General features: G+C 45.2%; 1 protein-coding gene across 5 annotated transcripts in view; it reads right to left on the reverse strand.

Annotated features, from left to right (window-relative positions):
* RNF220 (ring finger protein 220) overlaps positions 1 to 24,198 on the reverse strand; it is a 213,973-nt gene continuing 189,775 nt past the window's right edge. For 4 of the 5 annotated variants that reach the window (XM_053949884.1, XM_053949885.1, XM_053949886.1 and 1 more), the window contains 3 exons: positions 11,880 to 11,988; positions 10,688 to 10,762; positions 1 to 3,012 (listed from right to left, as the gene is read on the reverse strand). In XM_053949884.1, coding sequence (XP_053805859.1) covers positions 2,941 to 3,012; positions 10,688 to 10,762; positions 11,880 to 11,988 — 256 coding nt within the window. In that variant the 3' untranslated portion in view covers positions 1 to 2,940. Of the gene's footprint in view, positions 3,013 to 8,718; positions 10,225 to 10,687; positions 10,763 to 11,879; positions 11,989 to 24,198 lie in introns of those variants that run through there. The other variant, XM_053949883.1, reaches the window with a different exon arrangement.

A 24,198-nucleotide genomic window follows, 5' to 3' on the forward strand; every position in this document is an offset into this window, starting at 1 on the left:
GAAGATTTATACTTGTTTAATTAATGTCAAATGTAGTTTACAAACGGGAGTGACAAGTACCTCTTTGTATAGTATACACTGACACACAATCATTGACACACCGGAATATCGCTTTGTGCAACTGGGATTCTTTGGGCAAAGATAGGTAACTCTGATATTTCACTTTTTTTTTTTTTTTTTAAATCATTAAAACTCATTACAGAAGAGGGGAAGTGGCGGATGCCTGTTACAAACTGGGATGCCTCTCTCCCCAGCCTTCCCCCTGCAGCTTCCCCCTTGAAAACAGGGGATGGCTTTAAAATTTAAACAAAAAAAAAAAAACCAAAACAAAACAAAACAAAAATAAACCCCAAAGCAAAGAACCAATGAGTAGTTACATATGGTTTTACACATACGTACATAAAGCACACGGCTGGTCCACAACACCTGCCAGAAAGGCCCTGGGAGGGAGCTAGGCTATTTCCAAGGAAGGCCTGGGAAGGGGCCTCCTACCCTCTTGCCCTTCCTGGCTGTCTCTCACACCCACCTGGCTGCGCCCTCTCCATCTCTGAGCCCTTAGCACCAGCACACTCCCAGCTGAGCCATGTGCCCTGCAAGTTTTTCTCCCTTTACAAATCCAGCCTGAGCTGTGCATGCCTGCCCTTCTCCTGCCTTGTGCTGCTGGCTGCAGGGTTATCCTGCAGTGACAGCCCCTGCCCGCAGTCTCCCTGTGAAGGCAGGACCCTCTGGGGTGCCCCAGCTTCCTCTGGCTCCTGGGAGCTCTGCTGGCACAGAGCAGAGGAGGCAGCAGCTATCTGGTTTCAGAGGCCACACACAGATATGAGCTTGGACACAAGGGAAACTCCCAATTAGGAATTGTCACCTTTTGATGAGATTTTAATGAAATAACAGCTCCTTCAATTTCATTTGGGTTTTTTTTTGGGTGCAGAGGGATCCTTCTGAAATCAGTCAGGAGATGCCAAGACTGTTCTCTGCAAAAGAGCTCAGGATAGAGAAGCAGTAGTGGGACTGTCCCACTCCCCACACATCCTGCTTACCCAGCCCTTCCCTCTCTGGAAACACCCCAGCAAGCACTGGGGTCTCAACTCCCATTCCCTCATCCAGTGTTGTTTCCACTGTCTTAAAATGCCCCAGCTGTGTTGTGCTGCCAGGTGGGATCTGCTTGGAAAGGAGTGGAGCAGATGAGCTTTCACATCTCCCTGTCTTCTGGCTATGGGGAGCTGGCACCCCACAAGTGCCCAGGAAGCTGTGGCAGGGATACACAGTGTGGGGTTGCGAGAAGTCCCAAGGCCTTGGGAAATGGGTCAGTATCTGTTTCTTGGATCCTGACAATAAAATAAAGAACAAAAAACCAGGCCAGATGGCAGCTTTGGTTAAGGCTGAGGATACGGGAGACAGGGACAAGCATGAGGGACTGCGTGGAAGAAGCTGGGGCTGTGGGGGACCTCTGGGTCCAGCTGAGAGTGTCTCTGCTGGACCCTGGGAGTAGCAGTGGGGACAAAACAAGGCTGGCTTGGCTCTCTGCCCTAGTGCCAAAACCTCTTAGGAAAAACGCAGGCAGCAGGAGAGTGGGAGCTGGGGGAAGCGAGAGCAGGGCAGGGCTGGCTCTGCAGGGCTTGCACGGCTCTGCCAGGCAGCCCCACAAGGGAACTGGCTGAGTGTCTCTGGGCAAAGCCACCAGCAGGACCATCCCGTCCCCTGCCATCCCCAGTGTCCTGCCTCAGCACCATCCTGAGCAGCCCAGGCATCCTCAGCCAGGAAATGCTGCCCAGAGGAGGAAAGCAAAGCCAGGCAGGGCAGGGAAAGGGGCTGTGGTCTGGAGGAGCACAGTTATTAGCTGGACGCTCGAGCCAGGGGAGAGGGCAGTGCTCTGAGAGACTCCCTCTTTCCAGCTCCTCACCATTTGCTCCTTCCCCAGATGGGAAAGATAAAGGGGACTGAGCTAGATTCCCCCTGTCCTGCCTGGCCCCCCGGTGAGGAGTTAAAAGCTGTGTCTTTCCGGGGATAACGATTCTATTATAAATAGCCCCATTAGCTACAACTAATGACAAAAATCCACCTCCTCTACTCCCCATAAGTTCTGTAAGTTATGGGCAATGCTACAGCCATTACTAAAAGCTGTTAACTTCATATCTGAATGAGGAAATATACACCACAGAACATTAAACCATTTATATTATATATATGTATATATATACTTTTTTTAAACTAATGACTTTAATGCCAAAACTTTGCTGAACCAAGAAAAATATGGGTTTAATGTTCTCTGCTCATTTTTTTCTTCTTTAAAAAAAATACAACCCAAAGAAAAGAAAGGGAAACTTATTAGTATGTAATGTTTGAGTCTATCCCATTTATACACAACATTGTAAACATATATAATCTATATTACATGTGCTTCATTTCTGCCTGGGTGTGTTTTTTTTTTTCTTTAAACCTTTTAGTCATCACTAGAACACCACAAAAAACCAAAACAGAACCAAACAAAAAAAAAAATCAAACCAAAACAAATAAGAACAAAACAAAAACTGATCAAGGAACACAAGTTACAGGTTATTTAACATCTTTCTGTGAAGGGTCCCTTCCCCAGTTTCCTGGGGGAGGAGTGGTCAACAGCACAGTCCAAAGGAGGGCTCACAAGCCATCCACAATGCAAAGCCAGCTCCAGGGAATGGGTGATGGGGAACACTGGTTTTAAAAAAGGGGGCTTCACAACAAAGGATTTGGTTTTGCCCGCTGCAGATGCTGAAGGAGGTCTCAAACTGCGGGACCTGGCAGCTGAGGCTCCCACTGCTCCTGATCCTCGAGTCCATGTCTGGAGTCTATGGTTTGTTTTTTCTTTAAGTTTTAAAACGTCTTTTTTTTGTTGTGGTCGTTCTTCTCCCCCTGGGTGTGATGAGCTGAGCGGAGTAGCTGGGTCCTGCCCTCCTGCTGGGTCCTTCATAAGTAGATGCGCCGAAGGTCTCCAGGAGATGTGATGGTGTTACACTGAGGACAGAGCTTCTTGGCACCCTGCAACCAGCAGATGAGATGCACAGTGTGAGAGTGTGAAGGACATCCCTGCCCTTGGCCTGGGACTGCAGGAGCAGTAAGGCCCTCCAGGCAGGGCCATGGCCTCCAACAGTGAGCACAAGATGTGTGAATGGGGAGTCCCAATGCCTTCCTTGCCTGTCCTGCATGCCCCTTGTCCTTCTCCAGTCCCTGGCATGAGGCAGCTGGACAAGCAGGAGCTCTGCAGAAGCCTGAAAACCCAGAGCCAAGCTGCATCACCCAACTCAGCAACATTGTCACCACTGTTTTCCAGGGAGATTTGCTCCTTTTTGTTTCCCTTGCTCACTTGCAGCCCTCGATGAACGAGTTCAGATCACTGAACAGGCAGAAAATCAACCCAGCTGGAACAAGTGAAGTTTTCAGCAGGGATGACTGAGCTGGTTCATGGGGGGCTTGGACCATCCCTTCCAGGGCAGCACAATGGGGTACTGCCTCGTCCATCCAGAAAAAAGCCTAAGAGCTGCTGGCATGAAGCAACCCTCTGTCCTGTCCTCCCCAGCTCACACAGATACTGCAGAGATGAGTCTCTTCTGCCAAGGTAAGCTGGAAACAGCAAACTGATGTGAGCTGGGGTGGGGTAATGGGTGGCCGACAGGAACACTACATGAAATAAAACAAGGGCTGATGTGCCATCTATCACTGAGCCTGACAGCAAGAGGGTGTTAATAAGCTTCAGAATCGGGGTCAACCTAAGCTGGTCATCATTAGATTGGCAGATGTGAAAGACAATTGATGGGAAAAATGACAGAAAAATGGCTCTGCTGTGAGGCAGCCTCTCAACTACAGCACCAGCAGCATGGGAAATTGGCATGGCCCTCCCTGCTCCCACTGCACATTATTCCTTGCAGTCATGGAATTGGCACACCTGCCATTCCCTGAGCTTTGCACTTCTGGACATTCCCATTTGACAGCCCTTGCTGCCAGCAGCTCAGCTGTTGACAGAACACATGTGGGGACCACAGGCACCTGCACCTGATCTAAACCAGTCACACACAAAGTCCTGTTGAGCTAGAGTTGAATGAAGTGTATGTAAAAGACATCCAAAACACTGTGGGCATCACCTCAGGGTGAGTGACACTCTGGGGTCAGTGACAGGCTGGCAGTCTGAAGAAGGACAGATCACTGGTGGTCTGGATGGCACGCCTAACGCTGGTGCCTGTGGGCACATCCTTCCAGTTATCTGGGACAACTATGGTGTCTGTTTAGATTTTCAGCCTTCCAGGGCAGGGACCATCCCCCTGTGCCTGTGCAATGCATCATGCAGCCCTATGCACTGGTCTTCACAGAGTGCACTTGGCATGCTGGATTCTGGGAGGAGCAAGTGCAACCTGTAACTCAAAGGAAAGGCTTAGAACACTGATGAAATGGAAACTTGAGTGCACTTGGACTTTAGCAGAGCCTGTTTATTTAACATGCCTCTTTGCTTATGCTCAGTGCCTCAGCTCTGGATCTCCAGAATGAGAAATGGGAAGCTCTACTCTGCATGTCCCAGTAAAAACTTGCTGCAGTGGCGAAAACATGAGAGAAAAATCTGAACATCTGCCCCTTCTGCCACTGTGGTGACATAGCAGCACTCCCAAGGGGCTCACTAATCTGGAGGCAAATGCCACGAAATATCCTGTTTCAATTGAGTCTCTGCTCAGTTTCATGTATTTCCCTTTTCCTTGGAGGCACCTGTTGCATCTAGTTGCCCTCTTGGCATCAACTTTGTGGCAGGGAGGTGCTGAGGAATTAATTCACAGCATGTTGTCTGAGGGACAGCAGCTGGCAGCTGCCTGTTCAAGCTTTCCTGTGTGCCCTGAAAAGCAGAAGTAAGTGTGCATGGGGACTTCAAGAATTCCAGATGTGACTAGTGCCCAGATCTGTGTCCATGCTCTCCTTCCTAAGACAGGCTTACTGGCAAGAGTCAGCAAGGCATCGAACCAAAGGCTGCAGGTGCTCACTCTATGGACCAGCCCTCTGCACTCAGCCCACAGGGAGGGCAGAACAAGCCCCATGAAATCAAGTGCATCTTTGCTGCTCTCTTCCATAGCAAAGCAAGGTCAGGTATGCAGTTCCCTCACACTACAGGGAAAGGGAAGACGGCTGGATTTATCTTGCCAGACTTTGGGATCTCTGTCCCAGAGATCTGTTTTCTGCACCATATGCTGTTGGCTTTAGGGGGATTCACTCTCCCACTTAAGGCTGAGAGCTGCACATGCATAGCCAGGGACAAGTTTTCAACCATGTCACAAAGCAGAACCCAACTACATGGAGCTTGACCTATTTTCTGCAAAAGCTACATGATCACAGATTGATTTAGGGCAGTGGTGGATACTGCTTCACCTGCATGTGGGAGGCACGGCTCATCCTTGAGCTCTGAAGTGTGGGTATGTTGAAGGGAACAATGGCATCCTGGAAAACTTAAGCAGCCTGGCCTGAATGTGGTGCAGGCTGCCTGTGGCACGCTGGGCCCAGCGCTCTGGGTCTCTCTAATACTTTGGACACTTGGGGATGCATTTTTCTTTTATATTATATGAAACTGTCCTCCTCTGCACACATAAGCATGTGTGGTAAATTCAGAATTAAGTCCTGATTTTTTACTTTTTAGATTGAAGTTGCTCAGAACCTTGGTCCTTACATCTGACTTTTCAGTGTGGGTGTACAACATTTATCTGCACCGGTGATTAAGCTCTCCTCTCTCGTGGAGAGGCACATAAGCTTGTACACACACACATGCTGGCACAGGCACAATGAAAAAGCATTTGCTCCCCCACTGCTCACCTGCCAGCTGGGGTTACTAAACTTTTCCCTTGAAATAAAAATGCTGTGGAATAATAAGTCCCACCTGTCGGCCATTTCTTTTTCTTTTTTTTTCCAGGTCCTTCTGCTCCTTTCATCATAGCTACATGGAAAAGCCTTGATGTGTTATAGCTGCGTGTGCTGGAGTAAAGGCCACTTCAGCTTTTCCATTATAAACCCCAGTTTTGAGGGGTTTATAAAACTCTGCTGCAAGAAGTTTGCTCCAGGGCTGTTACAAAGCAAAGAAATGGGGCTGGAACCAGGATGGAGTTTATTTTTTCTCCTCCTTTCTTAATTAAAATTTGGCAAGTGATTGATCCACAATACAGGCTAATCACTTGAGGTAGTAGTTTGAAAAATGCATTAACGAGAGCTGAGATGTTGAAAAGTCGTTAGGGCTTACATGTTGCCAGGAAGGATTGGAGTAGTTTGTCTTAAAGTTGACTCTTAAAAAAAAAAATGGTATGATGTCTGCTATAAATTGGCTAAAGCTAGGAAATTCACAAGGAAGGATTTAGGCACTTCCTGCTGTCCCATGGGTCTAAAAATGGGCAATTTCCAAGCAGAATATGCTACCAGGCACAGAGAATAAAGAGACAAAGAAACAGAGTGGGCAAAGAAAGTAAAATTGAAGCAGAGAGATGACAGGAGGGACCCAAACCAAGAGCTAGCTTCTTGCCAGGAAAGGAACTGAATGCCAAGATCCAATTCTCAACCAAGGCGTCAGCCTCCTCTCCCACCCATGCCTCCACAGAAGTGTGGAGCTTCTTTTCTGCAGATGCTAATTCCCAGAGAAACAGTTGTCCTCCACTGCCATTGTGAGGTACCCTCCAGCTGTCAGGTAATGGGGTTAAACCACTTCTTTCAGCAAGAACAACTTCTTTCACCAAGCCTCCTCAAAGGGTGGAGCTCAACTCCACAGGCTGCTGGAGGCCAGAACTGAAGAATGTTAATTAACAACCACAGAAATGAGAACATCATGAAGGCTCAAGCGCAGCATCCACACAGCTGCTGACTCAGGAGGTCCCTATATGTTGCTGAAGCACTGAGGGATCACCCAGAAGGGCTGCTCTGTATCTGTGCTGTTTTGTACAAAACCACTCTGGCCCACATGGCATATATGGTACTAGAGCATAGAAAGAGTGGCGAGGGTAAGAATGTAGTAATTACCAAAGATATAAATGTGTCAACTGCAGAGCACACGTATATATCGATGGATCCCCTGGAAGCGTTTTGTGATGAAGAAGGCTTTTTAAAAGTGATTTTTTCCTGCTCTTGTAGTTGTCATTTTCAAATAAGCCCAAGACAGGCAGGCACAAGCCTGAAGTCAGCAAATACATGTGGGAAATGCTGGATCTGGCTTGTACAGGTGATGGGGGAAACTCAGTAAACTGCATTTGCTCAAATAAACCTGTCCTCTTTCAGCCCTTGCACCGACCAACAGCTCCATCACTGGTAAACAACAGCCTGACTTAGCTTCCGGCTCCATTTACTTTGTAAAGAAGAATACCAGGGATTGGGAAATCACACAACTACAGCTCAGAGAGACATCAAGAACTTGCCGACCCATTCCCTGGGCAAGATCACCTCAACCTGAATTACTGCTGACAGACACACATCAACCCTGTTCTCACAAACTTCCAAGGATGGAGGCTCCAAACCTCCCGAGCACTCCAAACCACTACAGCAGATGGCCAATCTCTTCTGCTAGAGAACTCTCCTCAGGAGAAGGAAAATACAAATCTCACCCACTATTAGCTGTAGGGTCTCTCTCAGTTAATGGGGAAGGATGGAGACTGGGCAGACTCTTACAGAGGGAGATTCATCCCCTACCACCCTGTGACTCGGGCAGTCCAACAACCAGCTGAGGTTGGACACCCACCATGAGGACTGTCTACATTCAGGGAAAGGATCTCCACCTGCTGCTGCCCAGGCTAAGTCTTGCTCCTGCAACACCATTTCCTCTCCTATCTTTGAAGAACCTGCATATGTTTTCCGGGTTTCCAAAAGGGAGCACAGGTAAATCATTCCATGATTTTGGTTCTCTTAAGGCACCTCTAGGATCCCTTTCTGTAAACACCAGCCTTTGCTTCAAAGATGGAGTCTCCTCTGGTCCATATTTCAACCCCAGAACTTGCAACCTGTTGACGCGCTGAGCTCCAGTATAATTATACCTAAGCTAGAGAGAGTCCAGCAATCATTTGCAGAGTTAGTGATTAAAAGTCTCTTTCTTGCCCTTACCAACAGAACAGTTATAATTTGGAATTGAACATCAAGAGCCAAAAGTCCAAAAATTTTATTTTCATGAAGTCTAAGCATTTTAAGATCCACTCCTCATCAGTGCCATAAACTATCAAGTCAAATGCTCAGATCATTGTACTATTGTATCCTGGAAAATGTTTAAACCTTAGGTCCATAGACACACGTGAGCATCAAATTGCAGCTTGTCTTCAATACCCTGCAGAGGTTTAGAAGTGCTCCCAGGCACTCTGAGCCTTCAGTTCCAAGGCCTTGCTCAGTACATGATCCTTGCTCTCTCAGGCACACTCACACTCTAAGTTAATATTAGATCTTGGCTGGGCATGTAGGCACAGACACAGATGAGAAAGGGGACTTATCACCAGCATGGATGGCAGATCTCCAGATTGTTCAAAAGGGGCCGGAAGCCTGACACAACCCGCCTGCTCCAACTCCTATTAACTCCAACAAATTGTTTATTGCACAACAGAAGAAAAATGCTGCCCCTCTCCCCCAGCCAAGTCTTTCCATGTGCGCTGCACGCGCAGGCTCCCTCCTCCCAACCCACTGGGGAGCCAGCTTTATACCCAGGGAAAGGTAACAGCAGCGATTATTACACACACTATCCCACAGCTCCTCGCTTGTTAAAAAAAACAAGAGTCTCTTTTGTGCCCGAAATAAAAGGAGATACCTTAATTAGAACAATGCAGGTTGGTAAGCATTAAACACTGAGCCCAGCTGCTGTATGCCATTAAATTCATAAAAAGGGAGGGGGGAAGGAGGGCAGTCTTAACGAGATTACACACATTGACTTTGATCAAGACACAAAAGCACCAAGGCGTTCCAGGGTTTTTATTGCTGTCTTCAGGCTACATTTTAATGGTTACATTAGAAACATGCGAACACAGGCTGGGAGATTTTTTTGAGATGGGAAAGGGAGTGCAAGCATGCCTTGTGAAAAGGCCTGGTTTAATAAATTGGGGGCTGCAGGGAGAGGCTAGGACTGGGCAACACATGAGTAGTCACTTATTAATTGCTTCCCCTATGCAAGTGCCAAGTCCTCACATAATGTCTTGCTGGACTACTCCCATCCCGCCTGCCTGGTCAGCAGAAGAGCCATGTGCAGATCACACACAGCCAGCTTCATCACCATCTTTCTCACAGAGCTCTCGGGGGAGATGGCTTCCCCTTTGCAAGGGAAATGTTAATCCCTCAGCACCTGGAGTGACTTTTCCTGTTCCCATGAGAGGCTGTGACTGCTGAACATGACAAAAAGGGACCTGACTGAAGTTGAACCAAGTTGCTGCTGAGCCTAAGAACAGCCTGAAATTGGTGCCACAAGTTTAGAATGTGACTTGAGGTTGGTGGGAAGAGGAGAGGACAAAGACTTCAGAGTAAAGAAAATGAAGAGGAAATTAGTGTTTTATCCTGTGCTTGTAGCACCACTGAAAGACAAGATTACTCCTCACTCAGCAAAGGTGGCAGAGCACATATTCATCCAGACACCTCACAGCAACATACCCACATATGTGTCTTTTATAAGATGCTGCTAAAATGTTTACAAAAGCTTGTATAACGTAAATAGTGACGGGGTGTAGCTGAAGAGCTATAAAATACAGCCCAAGGGATAGCCAAGTTATTGAGTTGCTATTAGTACTCAAGCCCACAGGCACTTCACCAACCTGGTAACTTTTCTTGGACAAGACTTTTAAAAGGCAGGATTTAAAGGAGCATGATCAGCTTAATCGTAATTCCAAGCACACAATGTGTTTTATAAAGTAGAGTAATGCCTTCCAGGAACAAGTTTTAGGAGTGGCATTCCCTTACGTTTTTTGCAACCCAACACTGTATCATCTTGCTAACAGGAGAACTAGAAAGCACAATTGACTGTTTTCCACTCCACAGCCTGAACAAAATGAAAGCCTGAAAATCAGCTGCAGAGGGGACGTTAAATGCTGATTATAAAGCCCACAGTTTTAACACAGGAAAAGAAAACACTTTATTTAATAACACCTTAAATTTTTACATGCTGTCCTTTAACAAATGTATAAATTACGACTCTACTGGGCCACCTATTCAATGCTCAAGGTAGTTCCCAATCTTGTAGACAGAATGGCATATGCTTGAAAACCACACAGTGCTATTCCAAATAACCTAAAAAATATAGATTCACATTATAAAAGCTCCCTTCCATATCCTCTCTTCTGAAGATGATTCCCTTTGCTTCAGGGGAATATTATGTTTCTCAGAAGCTAACCATTCCATGAAATCTCAGTGGATTTGGCCTCCATTCTCACAGCTTTACCTCTCTGCATGGATGCCCCACAGGAAATTACTGAAAGGCAAGGTAGTCCCTAGCACAGAGCTCTTCCCACAGCAGCAGAGGAAAAAGCAAGGGGAAGGACAGAACTTGGGTAACAACAACTCAAACAAAACTCTCTCATATCAAAGCTAGAGTGGGGCGTTAAACAGCCAGGCTTGGGAAATCTGCAAGCACAGCATTCAGATTATTTAAAATAAAGCAAAAAGCACCCTCCCCTGTGGCAATCTAGAATACAGTATCTGAGAAGAGTGGAAAAAGGCTGTAAGTCAACAAGAAAGCAGACAAGAGCCTCACCAGAGTCCGCAGCCAGCATTCTTCACAGTGCACATGCCAGCACTGAATAGAAGTCAGGGGCATTGTGTAAGAGTCCTGAGGAAAAGAAGCAAACATATTATTTTCATAGCAGTGATCTAGTGAGTCTTCATTCCCAACCCCATCACAATGCTTTTCTTTGTGGGTAACACCGTCTTGTATTTTGTTAAAAAAGTTGGTTAAAAGAACCAACTTGTGTAATATATAAGTTGTATTTTTGTAATGTTTGTATAGAAGTGGCAGAAAGTCTCCTTCAATCCCTTTTCGTGGCTTCCCAGAACTCCTGTTGGAAGCCCATAATCCACTCAAGTGATGACCTAGCTCAGCACAGTTATCACAAAAGCATCTGAAGTTGCTCTGGCCACCTGCCATTATTCTCATCAGAAAGGTCACCAGATCACATGAAAACAGTGACAGGGTAAGATCAAGCCTTATCACAACTCAGCTCTGCAGGAACAGCATAACTACATCCCAAGAATGCTGCTGCTATTTCAGCAGACATGCCTTCTCAAGTATCTATCTTCTATCATTGCTAACAAACCTCTGGAAATCAGCAGCTAGCTGCTGTCCTTCCTATGAGATGAGTGACAAGGACTGTACTCCCACACCTCCAAGCTGCTAGCTGGCTGGGAGAGAGAAGTCTGTGCATCAAGCTGAAGTTGCAGAGGGAGCTCTCCACCAAGCAGAATGTTCTGTCCTCAGCAGAACACAAACCCAATAGGAGATACAGAGCCCTGCAGGCTTGGACCATCAGAGGGAGCTGCTGCCCTTCCTGAGGAAGGCCACAGCATCACCAGAGAGCACGCAGGACACTGGCAACTTTTAAATGCTCAGGCAACAGCCCTGTTCCCAAATCTGATCACAGATTCTGCTCTCTCCTATGAACCTAAATTTGCACATCCAGGAAAAGGATTCTGGTATTTGGAAGTTTTCAAAAGGAAGGCAGAAAGTCTTCTGAAGCTGGGCCTTTCTTGATCCTGATATAGAGCAACAGCTACAAATACCAGTGAAACAAGAATTCATACAGAAATTTGAGTTGTTAAGACCTTAATTTGGAAGGCTAATTGGTGATGAGTTCCCCCAGTCCACCTGAAAAAGGAGAAAAGCTTCTCCTCTCCTCGGCAAAGATACCAGGACATTTCTGATTCATTAGCACGAGTGGAGTGCTACTCACCATGCAAATGAGACATTTATAGCGGTCCCCACGGGAAAGCTGCCTTTCTAACTCACGGACACGAGCCTTTAACGCTTCAAATGTTGTCACTGCGGAGTCTTCTGTAATTCTGCAAAAGATGATGAAGAGTGAACTCCACTGAGCACACAAGACTGTTAAGAGTTTGGGGGGAATTTCCTGGGTACTGCCCAGGAAATGGCACTGTATTTCAAACTAATACATCCAGCTTGGGTTAAAAAAGAACTCCCGAAAAGCCTAGCATGAATTCTTTAAAGTGTCTTTCTAAACACTTCCAAACACATCACAAAAGAACACAACCAGTGCTAGGGTTGCCAGCTTCATACAGAGCAAGACACAGACATTTAAAGAATAGATATTTTTGTTGGGGTTTTTTGTTTGTTTTCTGCCTTTTTTCTTGTCTCCCTTAAGAGACTACTTAAGACCACATGCTTGAGACAAAGTTCTGTATATTGCTTTAAAGCCACTGATATAACTTTTTGTGGGCAATAGGAGCTGTTCTTCCCCTTAGAGAATGAAGGCCTTTGGTGGCCATCAGCCTCGTGAAATGCAAAATCAGCTCATTACACAGGATCAACACAATGGCTTATATTAATGAAAGCCCCAGCTTTTTTATTCTAATACTGAAAGAACGGAGAAACCAAAAGCACTGGACACGGTGCCAACAGGGTGGCTATAAAGGCAGCTTTACAATCTCAGCTTTCCCATTTCCTAGGGTCATTTTTGATGGGCAGCATTATCTCTTTTGTCACAGAGGCACAGTGCTGAGGTCAGGCAAGTGTATTTTCATGGTTCTGCAAGGCTGGTGAAAAGAGCAACTTGCCAACCTAAAAGCAAGGGCAGGCAGCAAATGAAATGTAGGGAGCATTACAGACAAGGATGTGTCACTCCAGCATGCTGCAAAATCCGATTTCTACACAGTGCAGGCATAGGGAGGGGCCCTCAAGTATTCCCCAGAAAAGATTTAGAGAATTGACATAAAGGCTCTCACTTTCTTGAATAAAAACAAAACCAACAATTTTCACGTGTGTCAGTGCATTTCTGGCATCTCCAAGCAGACTCCAGCTCAGAAGAATCTGAAGAGCATCTCGACACCAGAAGCTGCATCATCAATCACAAGATAACCCACAGCGGCACCTATGTCTTCGACCTTCTTAGAGGATGATTCATCAACAGGTGGCTAAAGCACAGTCTCGTGGAATTACTACAACCAGTAAAGTGAGCTGCAATCTCAGCACTCTTGCTGCAGGCAGGCATTCACTCCTTTGTTCATTAGTTATTTGTTGCTAGCACACAGGGAGGGACTTGGGGTATCTCCCACAAGCTGATTTTGATGGCTTTTCCCAAGGCTTTGGTAATGGAACTAGTCAAAGAGATCTTGGGTGATTTTCCTAATTATGACACTTCAGAAGAAAGTGAAGCTGCTGGAATGTATATGGTTAACTACCAGTGTTACAAAGCTCCTTCAACTTCACTCCTGCCTTTGTACTGATGAGACACGCTCTGCATGAGCAAACTGAGATCTTCATCAGAAGGAGATTCATTGCAAGTGACAGCTGCCAGCAAATGGTAACAATTTTAAAACTGCAAAAAAGGTAAAGAAATACAAATGTCCCATGATAGTCTAGTGGGTGAGGACTGTCTGGGGACACGGACACTGTGGATTCAAGTCTTGGAATCCATAACTATTCTTTGGAGCAAGATGAAAGTGTTTCAGTAGGACACTGTCCTCCCTGCTGTGTAAACACCCACTTGCTTCTGCTTGTTGGTATAAATTATTACCATATCCCAGCTTGAGTTCTCACCCTCAAGAAAAGTTCCTAGCATTTTCAAAGAAAGTCTAGAAAGGTGTTAGTTTTGTCTAAGGAAGAAACAGATTTATTTATTTATAGCTTGAAGATTATTGTTGGCTGAGAAAATTGTTTCTCTTCCAGTCTGGCCCACCGTTGAACTGATGCTGGCTGAACACTGCAGTTGAATTTGATTTCATGGAGTCCATTTCTCCTTCCTGCATGCACAAGGGAACTGGAGGTGTAAAGGCAGCGAGTATGACTCCTGTCCAAAGCAGGTGGCAAGTAGAACCTCAACCCTTGTAAATTCTACTTTTACCATCTGTGGAGCTACCTGTCCTCCTCAGAGGAGTGGGCAACTCAGAAAGGAAAGGAAAAGTTGATTCCTTGGGCAGATACAAACAAATGCCCATTCATCCCCAGTCCCAGCCCAGTATCAGTCAAAACATGAAAAGGAAAAATTTGCCACTGCAACAACTAGAGAAGATAGAAAATGGTTTGTTTATAGAAATCTAAACAGCTGACCCCCATTGGCCAATTTCGGAAAGTCTCTGAGATAATCGCACCTGTCCAGTAATAAACGAATGAATCAGAAAAGGAGGCTGAATAGAGGTATAAGCAATAATGCTCAGAGGCTGCCTGATACAATGGCCAATCAATAGGAGGGCTGTAGATCAGGGTGCTAGTTAGCTGGAAAATTACCACACCGCTGCGTGCGTCACGCTGTAGGGATCCTGGACAATCAATGTGGGAGGTATTGATTTAGTTATTATCACTTCATACGCTCCAGACATTGTTAAATATACATTTATTAACAAGACTGGGGTGCATTGGTAAGAGAGGGAGCTTTAGCCACTGCGTTATTTCCCAGCACTGATCAAAGCCGAGCTATGACAGAATTTAAACTCCATGATCTCCCTGCCAAGCAAGCTCACAGGAAAAATCCTGACGTACAGCACAGTGCTGAAGACACAGATCCTACTTCACATGAGAGATAGGAGTTTTGGCCGTAAGTGAACATTTTGCACTTGAGATTTCAGGAAAACCTCTTGGAGCAGCAGCAACAAGGGACGTGGCAGCCAAGGGTCAACCCAAAGTGAGCGATAATTGCACGGTTGCTTCGGAAAAGCTGGAGGAAATGAGGTCAAGGGAAATAGGGAGAACATTAGTAAATAAAGGAAACTGAAACTACCTCCAGGGATGGAATAAAGACGAGAGTCACTTCCCATGTGTCTGGCTCCTGTGGTGGCCAGCACACTTGGGACACATGCCATTCCATTTAGTGTCATTTTACCGTCAACCTGCCGCTTGTATCCTAAAGATAAGCATCACTTAGGAGCAACTCTTCCTGCAGCAGCAATCTTGGGAACTCCCTCAGGATTCCCTCTTGTGTGTGCACCTTGTGTGCGCTTGCCTGGACACAGCTGGGAGCAGCCTTGGGCAGAATTTTTACAGGGTAACGCCAGGGTGGAGCGAGGGTCAGAAAGCCAAGTGCCATGGACAGGGGAAGGCTGTGTACTAGTTACCCTGCCAAGTGAGGCAGAGGGAATTACGGAGAAGGAATTGGCTCTCTGCTTTGCCTTGACCTCATGTTGGATGCAGGAGACTCTTAACAATTTTGCGCCTCAGCGCTCTGATTTGACGTGTTTGGATAACGTCATTTATCAGCCTCCAGGGAGACCTGCTGAGCACAACCGCTGCCAAGAGCTATACCTTGAGCCCCAGTGCTCATGCTTCTCCAGCAGGTGTGAGAGGCCTCCCCAGTACCTGAACTATCCTCCCTGGTTGAGGACACATCAAGAGGGCACCTCCATCCTGGATTAGAGACTCGCTGTGACAATACCACACACAGGGGAGCCTGAGTGAGAATGTTTATACAAGAGCAAAAACAAGAAGGGAGGGCTCCTAGTGGAATAAGTTGGGTCCTGTATTTCTCCCTGGACTTTGTGGTTAAGTTTTCCACACCTTGGAGTCACAGCCGAGGATGCTGGCTATCAAGAAGCAAGTCTGTGAGACTGGGCAGACAGCATATAATAATTTTCAGTCTTTGTGCCCAATGCATATTTTTCCACTACTCAGCATTTTCCCCTGAGCACTGAAAATAAGAACACTTTCTCTGAGAAAATCCTTGCTTTGTTCAGGTAAAAGGCCAGAAGAAGAGCACAGAAACACAATGGAAGAGGAAAAAGGACCTATCTGTAGCTCTGAGCAGCAATTGCCTCCTGAGGAATCTCCCCTGGGAAATGGCCACCCCCCTCTTTGCTAAAAAACTTTAACCCAAACACTGGTTATTTGTTAAACATTAGCATGCATGTGATCTTTGTTTCTCCAAATTAAATCGAGCAATTCCTACCCGCTGTCCCAGTGGGCAATCACAAGCAATTCCGTTAATTAAATTATCTCTGATTCTGCAGCTCTGGAATCTCTCAATTGACTAAGTCTGTGCTTTATCATCAACAAAATACTGGACCAAAAAGGAAACAAAAAAATGCTTATGTCAGTGTGATTGGCTTTGGTTAACCCTTCCCAGCTGGGTATTAAGGGCTGCTCAAGAAATTGTTGTACTGGAGCAAGCCCAAGAGCGAGAGCCTTGTACCACAGATACCAGTAGCAGCTGTTCACTTGTGTTTCCTTTCCACTGTACAGGAAAACACAAACACCACACTGTCCCTTGCATCCAGCATCCTGCCTATTTAGAGCCACAGAAAGATGCAAACTGTTAGATGATGAAGAAGCAGGAAAACACCTCACAGAAGCCCCTGCAAATACCCCATCCACATCTTATCCAGATCTCATTTGATGTATCCTGCTGTTGAGGAGTCTCCATAAAACATTCCCCTTTGGTTTATTTCAACTGGATATAAATTTTCCTTTCTTCATAAATGGCTACACTGTACACAGCATTCCATAAATTTTTACAATTCCACTGTTTGTATGTACCTTGTAAAAAACACTTAGCACTGATTAAATGCACCACCAATAAAATTTCATGGGCTACTTTTGACACTTGATATTTTGACCTTCTCTCTTCCTCATACATTTATTTTTGCTTTCCCATGCCTGTAAACATGGACTGTCAGAGAGGAAAATGTACAGTACCACTGACATACCTGAAAGTGATATATTTATTTTTAAACAAAGCCCTTATCCTCCCTTGTCCAAGTGGAGAACCCAGCAGAACATACATGCCACCTCCCTGCACCAAGGGCAGAGGTCACGTCACTAGCAGCTTACATATCATAAATATTAGAAACAGACTGGTCGATGCTTTGAAGGCAAAGTCAAGCTAAAGTAAGATTCCAGGAGCAGAGAAATTGCCCCAGGCCATTTCCAACCTCAGCTGTAGATGACAATTATCATAACCACTACACTGCAGGAGAGAAAGCCTGGTGCAGTCCTTGCTTTGTGGGGCACAAATCTTCAAGACTTGATAAAACAACCCCAACATCAGTGCACAATCATGCAATTGCAAGCCTTCTCTCATAGCCAATTTACATCTGGGCGAGAGGGCAACTCTTTCAGAGAAGAGACCCTGTTTTATTAGCCTGTAACATGCTGTGCACAGCTCTGTGACACCCAGGAGCACTGCAGAATGGCAGAGCAGAGTGATGCTGTCTCAGCTCTCAGTCATACATTGTCTTCAACACAATTCCCTCACTACCTGAGTTTTAAACACTAACTATAAACACCCCTATGTTTTTTGGGATAAGAATTGCTTTCATTTTCAACCTGATGAAATCATCTGCCCCCACTTTCAATTTAGCAAGCGTCACCTGCAGCAAGTATGAGGTAAAGATACAGGGAGTTTATTTGGCAGATGTGGGTGAGAAGCACTGAAGTCAGTGGGAGATCCACAGACTGAAAGGACTTTTACACTTAACTGGAGTGCAAGAACATAACATAAAGCTGAAAAAGCCCCTTTGCTACGAACAAACAAAACAAACTGACACCTAAGTTTTTAAAAAGAAAAGTGACAGGTGGCTTTAAAAGAAAACAGATACAGCTCAGGCATTTTCAGTATCTTAAGTCTCTGGAAGAAGCCCAGCATCAGGCACTGGTGGCAGATTGACTGTGAATCACCCCACAACATGTGGGCTACCAGACTGGCACAATGTACTGAGATTTTATTTCACTAGATGAGCTGGTTATAGCAGAAGGGGTTTGCATGCCTTGATGTAGAAAACTGCCCAGCAAAGCTGTTTACAGAAAAGCCATGTCAAATCACACCAAGGGAAGTTTAGACCCTCTAAAAGGTCTGTAAGACTGCCAATGCTAAAAGCAAATCTCCTGGCAAGACATCAATGTTTTAGGAGTTGGCTTCCCTTTTATTTAGCTAAAAATCTCATTTATTTGGTTTATTTGTTTTTAGACTAACCTCCTTTAAAGAGGCTGACTTATAATCCTGTAAAACATTGTCACATGTATTGAGGAAATTGGCAAGGATGCTAATTTATTGTCCTCTAGGAAAAAAAAGCCCTCTTTCCTTGATTAATGTATGTTTTTGTATTGTAAGATATTAAAGAATGTTGCTTCACCTGTGATTATAGAGAATAGTTTACTCTGGCAAAGTGCCCTGGCTTCTGGTTGCCAAGTTATGAATAATGCAATGTTCCCCATTCTAATTTCCGTGTTCTAAGTTGTGAATTTGGAGCAGGGTGCATGCAAGGGCACACACACACGACTCCGAGGTGCTCTCAGTCACGGGTGCCTCTATTTTATACTTGCTTGCACAACTTGTTAATATTGGCATTTGCTTGCCAAATTCAGAGTTTGCTTCTGACTAATTTCATCTTGATGCAAACCAAAAATGTTGTCTCTTTTTTTCCCCACAGAGGAATTATTTCTCTTACACTTGCATGCACCGTCGCAATACCACTGAGGGGAGCTTACCACTGCAAGAAGGCGTTTTAAGCTGCATTTAGTAGGGACTTGGGTAAAGATTCCCCGAAGAATTTAATGACAGAAGAATTAATTTTGCTTTCACATCTCCCCCGCCTCCATAACACAGAACCCAACAATGTCTTTACAGAAGCGGGAAGTAAATTCAGGCGCTGGCTCTTTCTCTTCCCTATTTTTGGCCCATGTTTTGCTGGGACACATGTGCCCAGCCCCAATCAAAACAGAGACAGATGGCACTGCTGATCATTCAGAATAGAAGGAGCCTCGGAGTCAGCATGTTTAGATGCATTTGTAGGGCTATGCAGTATCCACTGGCCACTGGGACTGATTTAAAAAGGCGGCGAGTGAAAGTCTGAGCTTGCGCCAAAATTTTAAATGTGCCATTTGAGCAATTATGGTTCGACATGAAAGCTGGGAGAAAGAATGCATAGGTCATTCTGATTAGATTTAGAGACTGTGTTCCCTGTTCCAAAGAGAAAATAAATGCAATCCCATTGCTTTACTGGAGCAGCTTTGGTGATAAAGAAAAAAGCCATGCTATGGAAAAGTGGTTTGCTACAGCAAGGTTTTGTAGAGGCAGCACAGGCTGAATCAGAAAATGATTCTCTAACAATGTTCCTAAAGAGAAATAATTACTCATCTAATGTGTTAATATCTTGATTCACTTTTCAAACACATCCTTCATCCTGGAGACCCCAAATGTATTTCTAACAGATCTGTGAAAGTGCATTGTGGTCTCTATCTTAATACAAACCAGGGCAACAAAAGACAGGAGGTGGAAATGGAAAATGCAGCTCCTCTCCTTGCTGAGGCACGCAGACTAAAGGTTCCAGCCTACGGACACTTGCCTCCATCCACAAGTAAGTATGTTTGGATTATGACCAAGCTCCATGTATAGCTAGGCAGGTCTATTTTTCTAGTGGAAGACTTATGGCAGCTGTAACTTGTCATCTTACTGTGGCCTGGAGCTGGTCTGGGATTATTGGTAGCTTTGGCTGGACGATCAGGGCACAAAATTATAAAATATCCATGAAATGAAAGAGCAATCGCAAATTCCTAGGGCTGAAAGTTGCTCAGAAGGTTGGACATGCAGCTGAGTCTTGCAGCCAGCCTCTGTGAGCAATTAAATAAATGTCTTCTACTCCCATGGCCCCCATCCAAATGCCTGAAATAAACAGGAAATATCTATGCTACTACAGCAGCACTTGGATTCATCTATAGCCTTTTAAGGGCTTTACTGTGGAGGTGATATGCTTTCCAGAACCTCCATTCATGACTGCTGATTGGAGGCACACAAGGGCAGTGCGGTAACACATCCTCCAGACAGCTTCCTACAACTGCTGCTGCCACCCTAGAATTTTTACACTGTTGCTGTTTCCTTTACAGGGAAAGAAAGGATCAGAATTAGCATCATTTAAGGTAATCGTGCCTTCAAAAAGAAACACGAGGCTATTAAAGGAGGCCAGGGCACATGAGTGTCATATAACCAACTGTGGTCCCAGAGCTAGAAAAGGAAACCAGCAGCACAGTGGAAGGACAGGTCATGAGCTGGCTATTTGAGGGTAAAGCAGGAATACTTATACAATTGTGTGGGAAACAACAGCTTTTTGCAGACAAAATTATCAAAAATGAAGAAAAAATATAATGGAGAAATAGGATGAAGTGCCTGTAGCAGTGGGGTGTAAGGTTAGGAAAAGCACTGACACTGAAGTGAGGACAAAAAAATCAACACGGATATTAAACTACTTTATATTACTTGTTATTACTTTGCTTCTGTAAAGGCAGAGCTGAGTTCTGTGTTACAGAGACGAAGGAGATATGAAAGCACAATGAATTCTTCTGTCATTAAATTCCTTGGTAAATCTTTACCAAGCTCCAACTAAATGTGACTTAACACTCCTCCTTGCAGCAGAAAGCACCCCTCAGTGGTCCTGCAACTGTGCATTCAAGTGAAAGAGAAATAATTACCCACTCTACAGTTGTCCCAGACATGGTTTAATGAGAACTAACAAAACTGGTCCTTTTTAAAGTACTACTTCATATTTATACTTACTAACTGTAGCCTAAGAAACGCATAAACTACCAAGAGCTGTAATTACAACCATCCTGTTGTCATACAGCAGCTGGCACAGCACAAACACTTACTGAGCCCTGCCACAACAGTTAGTGAGTGCCAAGGAAAGCAGTAGCCCTGTCACCATCAGCAAACAGCCAGCTTGTGTAGCCAGGGTTGCCCTTCAGCAGATGCAGGAGAAAGACAGCAAACTAGTAGAGGAGGGGGCACAACATGATCCCTTTTCTGCTCTTCAAAGGAACATTTTCATCCAAACAGGGAGTGCAGCCTACATAAAGATAATTGTTACTTTTCTCTTCAGAGCATCTGGTCACCACACAAACATTTCCTAAAAAAAATAGCATCAGTCCCTTCCTCTTAATTCTTGCAGCATAGCTAAGGGATGTGAATAAACAATCACATCCTCAAAGTATTTTCAAAAGGAACATAGCAAGATCCACAATGCTCCATCAGAGACAATGTTAAACACAACAGGCTAATTTTAGGGACGAGTCCTCTCTCTGACAAGCTGCTCATACATCTAAGAGCAGAATTCATCTGCTAGAAGGCAGCTGTTTGTGTTTTATAAGCTAAAGTTTCTCTTACCTATGGAATAACTCCAATATTTCACAGGGAATCATCATCCATCTAACTGAAGTACCCTCTAACAGACCATCAGCCTCATATCCCCTTTGAAATAGCACAGCTGAGCACTTGCTGGGCCACGATTTATTTTTTACCTTCTAAGACATCTTGGTAACTCTATAGCTCAATAGTGACAGTCGAATTTCACACTGCGATAGCCCCCCATCGATTTTTCATTCCCAGGAAGCAACTCTACAAATTAAAGTTAACAGCATTTCTGAAACTACAAAAAGAAAAAAAGAAAAGAAGGGGCAGGCAAAGAGACATAAATTGCAAGATGCCTAAACCACACCCCCAATGTAGGAATAAAATTCCATCCTGGGTTTTTCACCAGTTATGGGTTAGGGGTGCAGAACCTACTGCCCCTGAAGCCAGCAGACCCCTTGAGTTTGCAGATGCTTCAGCTTTAAAACATCACAGGTTCAAGAGAAATAGGAGTCCCTTCCTATATGAAGATGTCAAAATCTATAGAAAATTGCCTCAAGGCATGAAATTAGACCAAACCTCTGAACAACACTGCACTAAACAGAGACATCACCTACCCCCAGGTCTGAGCTTGTACAGTCACAGCCTGCCTCGCTGAGCTTTGTTAACCACTGGCCAGTGAAGAACCGGACACTGATACAATTTCAGCTTGCACAGTGGTTATAATGTTTAAGACCATTACTGGCACATGCAACTTCTCTCCAACAGTTAAAAGAGGGAGCAGGATGAAGAAACACAGCCAAACACTCTGCTCTCCACTGTCACATCCCAGAGGAAGAAGTAATGCCAAGGCCTCACTTCATAAAGAAATGAAGCATCTTTCATACTCTTTCAACACTGAACACCAGTATACAGTACAAACACAGTATCACATACTACTCAATTACTGAAAAGGAGTAAAACCTAATAAAGATAAAAATCTGGACACAAGCAGCACAGCCCAGCAGCTCTTTCTCAGCCTTTGATCTCAATCCCACACTTCAGTTCAGTGTCCTGAATCCTCTCCCAAGTTCACGTGGGCTGTTCTAGTACTGAACCCACCAGCAGCATCATGCTCTCAGTTTTGCAGAGCACAAAGAGTTAGTTCATTTATGACTCAAGTTAATTTTTTAATTCTGTCTTTGCTATGTGATGTTCTCGTCTCCCATCAAAACCTATTAATGGTGTGACACTGTGGAGAAGGGCTGGGTAGCGCTTATCCTATGCTGTGAATTCTCAACAGCTTCTGTATTCCTCCAACATACCAGCTTCAGCTGGTATGAAAGGGCTCCTTCCCTTTCAGGCCTCTGCTAATCCTCTGGCTTCACACTCTGCTCCTGCCTGGACGGGTCTGCCTGGGAGCAGAGTCTCCCCAACAGACACTGCTACTGACTGCTCTCCCATGCCTGTCTCTTTGCACAAGGACCTCAATCTAAACTTAGTTTAATTTTAACTGATGCTCCTCCTTGTGCTGCTGCGTTAGAGTCCCTCCAGAGCCAACACTTCAAAACAGCTGGATTGGAAAGTGGAGAGGTGGGGGGGAAGGGGAAGAAAGAAGAGACAGGAAAAATAAAACAAATACAATTGCTTTTTGTCTCTAAAACCCTCTTTTTAACCCAACAAGCGTCTCATCCAATGAAGCATGATAAGCATGAAGTGTTATATAAAGAAGATAATTATAAAGGGATTTAATGCTTGGCAGGCTTGTATTGCAAGGTTCAGAGCAGTGGTAGCATACTCACTTAAACAGCCTTGTGTCCAGGTTTGCTATTATGCGGGCAGCGTGGCTGGGGCCAAGCGGAATCAGAAACAAGATTTAAAAAAAAAAAAAAAAAAAAAAAAAAAAAAAAGCGCACAGCCCCCTTCCCAGCAAGGATGGCAGTTTCAGTCCCACCTCCTTCCACTTCTGTCCCATCCCTGATTAATGATGTTGTCTGCCTGATTTATGACCCACCCCAACAGATTAGAGTTTCCCTCTTCAACCTCCCCCCCTTTCACCCCTCCCAGAAGGCACAGCCACACTCCGTTGGAAATATTAGAGAATTATTAAATAAACATTCATACGTCATGTCTCTTCCCATACTGAGCTCATCGTAGTCAATGCTCAGTGGCCAGGCCCTGTTTGCTTTGGGGCTGACACCAAACAGCTGGAGTGATTCATGGAGAGGCTGGCTACAATGCTCTGTGCCATACATCATGCTCGCAGCGCTCCCTGCCCCGGCGGAGATAAACTGATCAACCACAACGGGCTGGAATGAATTTATGACAACACAAAATTGAGGAAAACAAATGGGAGGTGACCCAGTGGGCCACTAACCCAGACTCTCTCGCTGGCCTGCAATCTAGTCTTGTAGCAGAAAGCAAAATTGAACATTGGCACTCTGAATTAAGATGCTGGCTTTTAACCCCGGGGAACCTCTGTTTCAAAATGGCACCAGACTCCCACAAGGAAGGGAGAAAGACTTTTTGTGGGGAAGGTGCTTTTTGCAGCTCTCTGTGAGCAGCACTTCTCCTGCTGAGAGTCCAGCATCAGTGGAGGCCATCAGGGAGGGTGCATGTGCAATGAGGGACCAGCTGCTCTCTGAGCAAAGCTGCATCTCAAGCTGAGGTAAAGGAGCATTGCACCGGCTGAGCTTTGCCTTGGCAATGGCTAGGGTCTTCAGCAGACAGGCAGGGCTCAGATAGTGTAATGCTCCTTCATCTCTCCCCAAGAGCCTTCAGCACCCCAGTGTCTCTTCCAGACACCTCACATTGGCAAGACTAAAAAAGCTCAGCACTAAGACATCTCACAGGATTGGGAAGGAGACCTGGGACCAGCACCATGTCTCCCACTACCCCTGGCTGCCACCTGAAGTTCAACACTACACATAATGAGATCATCTTGTCCAAGTTACTTATAATCTGGCACAGCATAAGGAGCAGAGCAAAAAACACAGACTTACCCCAAACC

This window comes from Vidua chalybeata, chromosome 9 (assembly GCF_026979565.1).
Source record: "Vidua chalybeata isolate OUT-0048 chromosome 9, bVidCha1 merged haplotype, whole genome shotgun sequence".
Classification (NCBI taxonomy): Eukaryota; Metazoa; Chordata; class Aves; order Passeriformes; family Viduidae; genus Vidua; species Vidua chalybeata.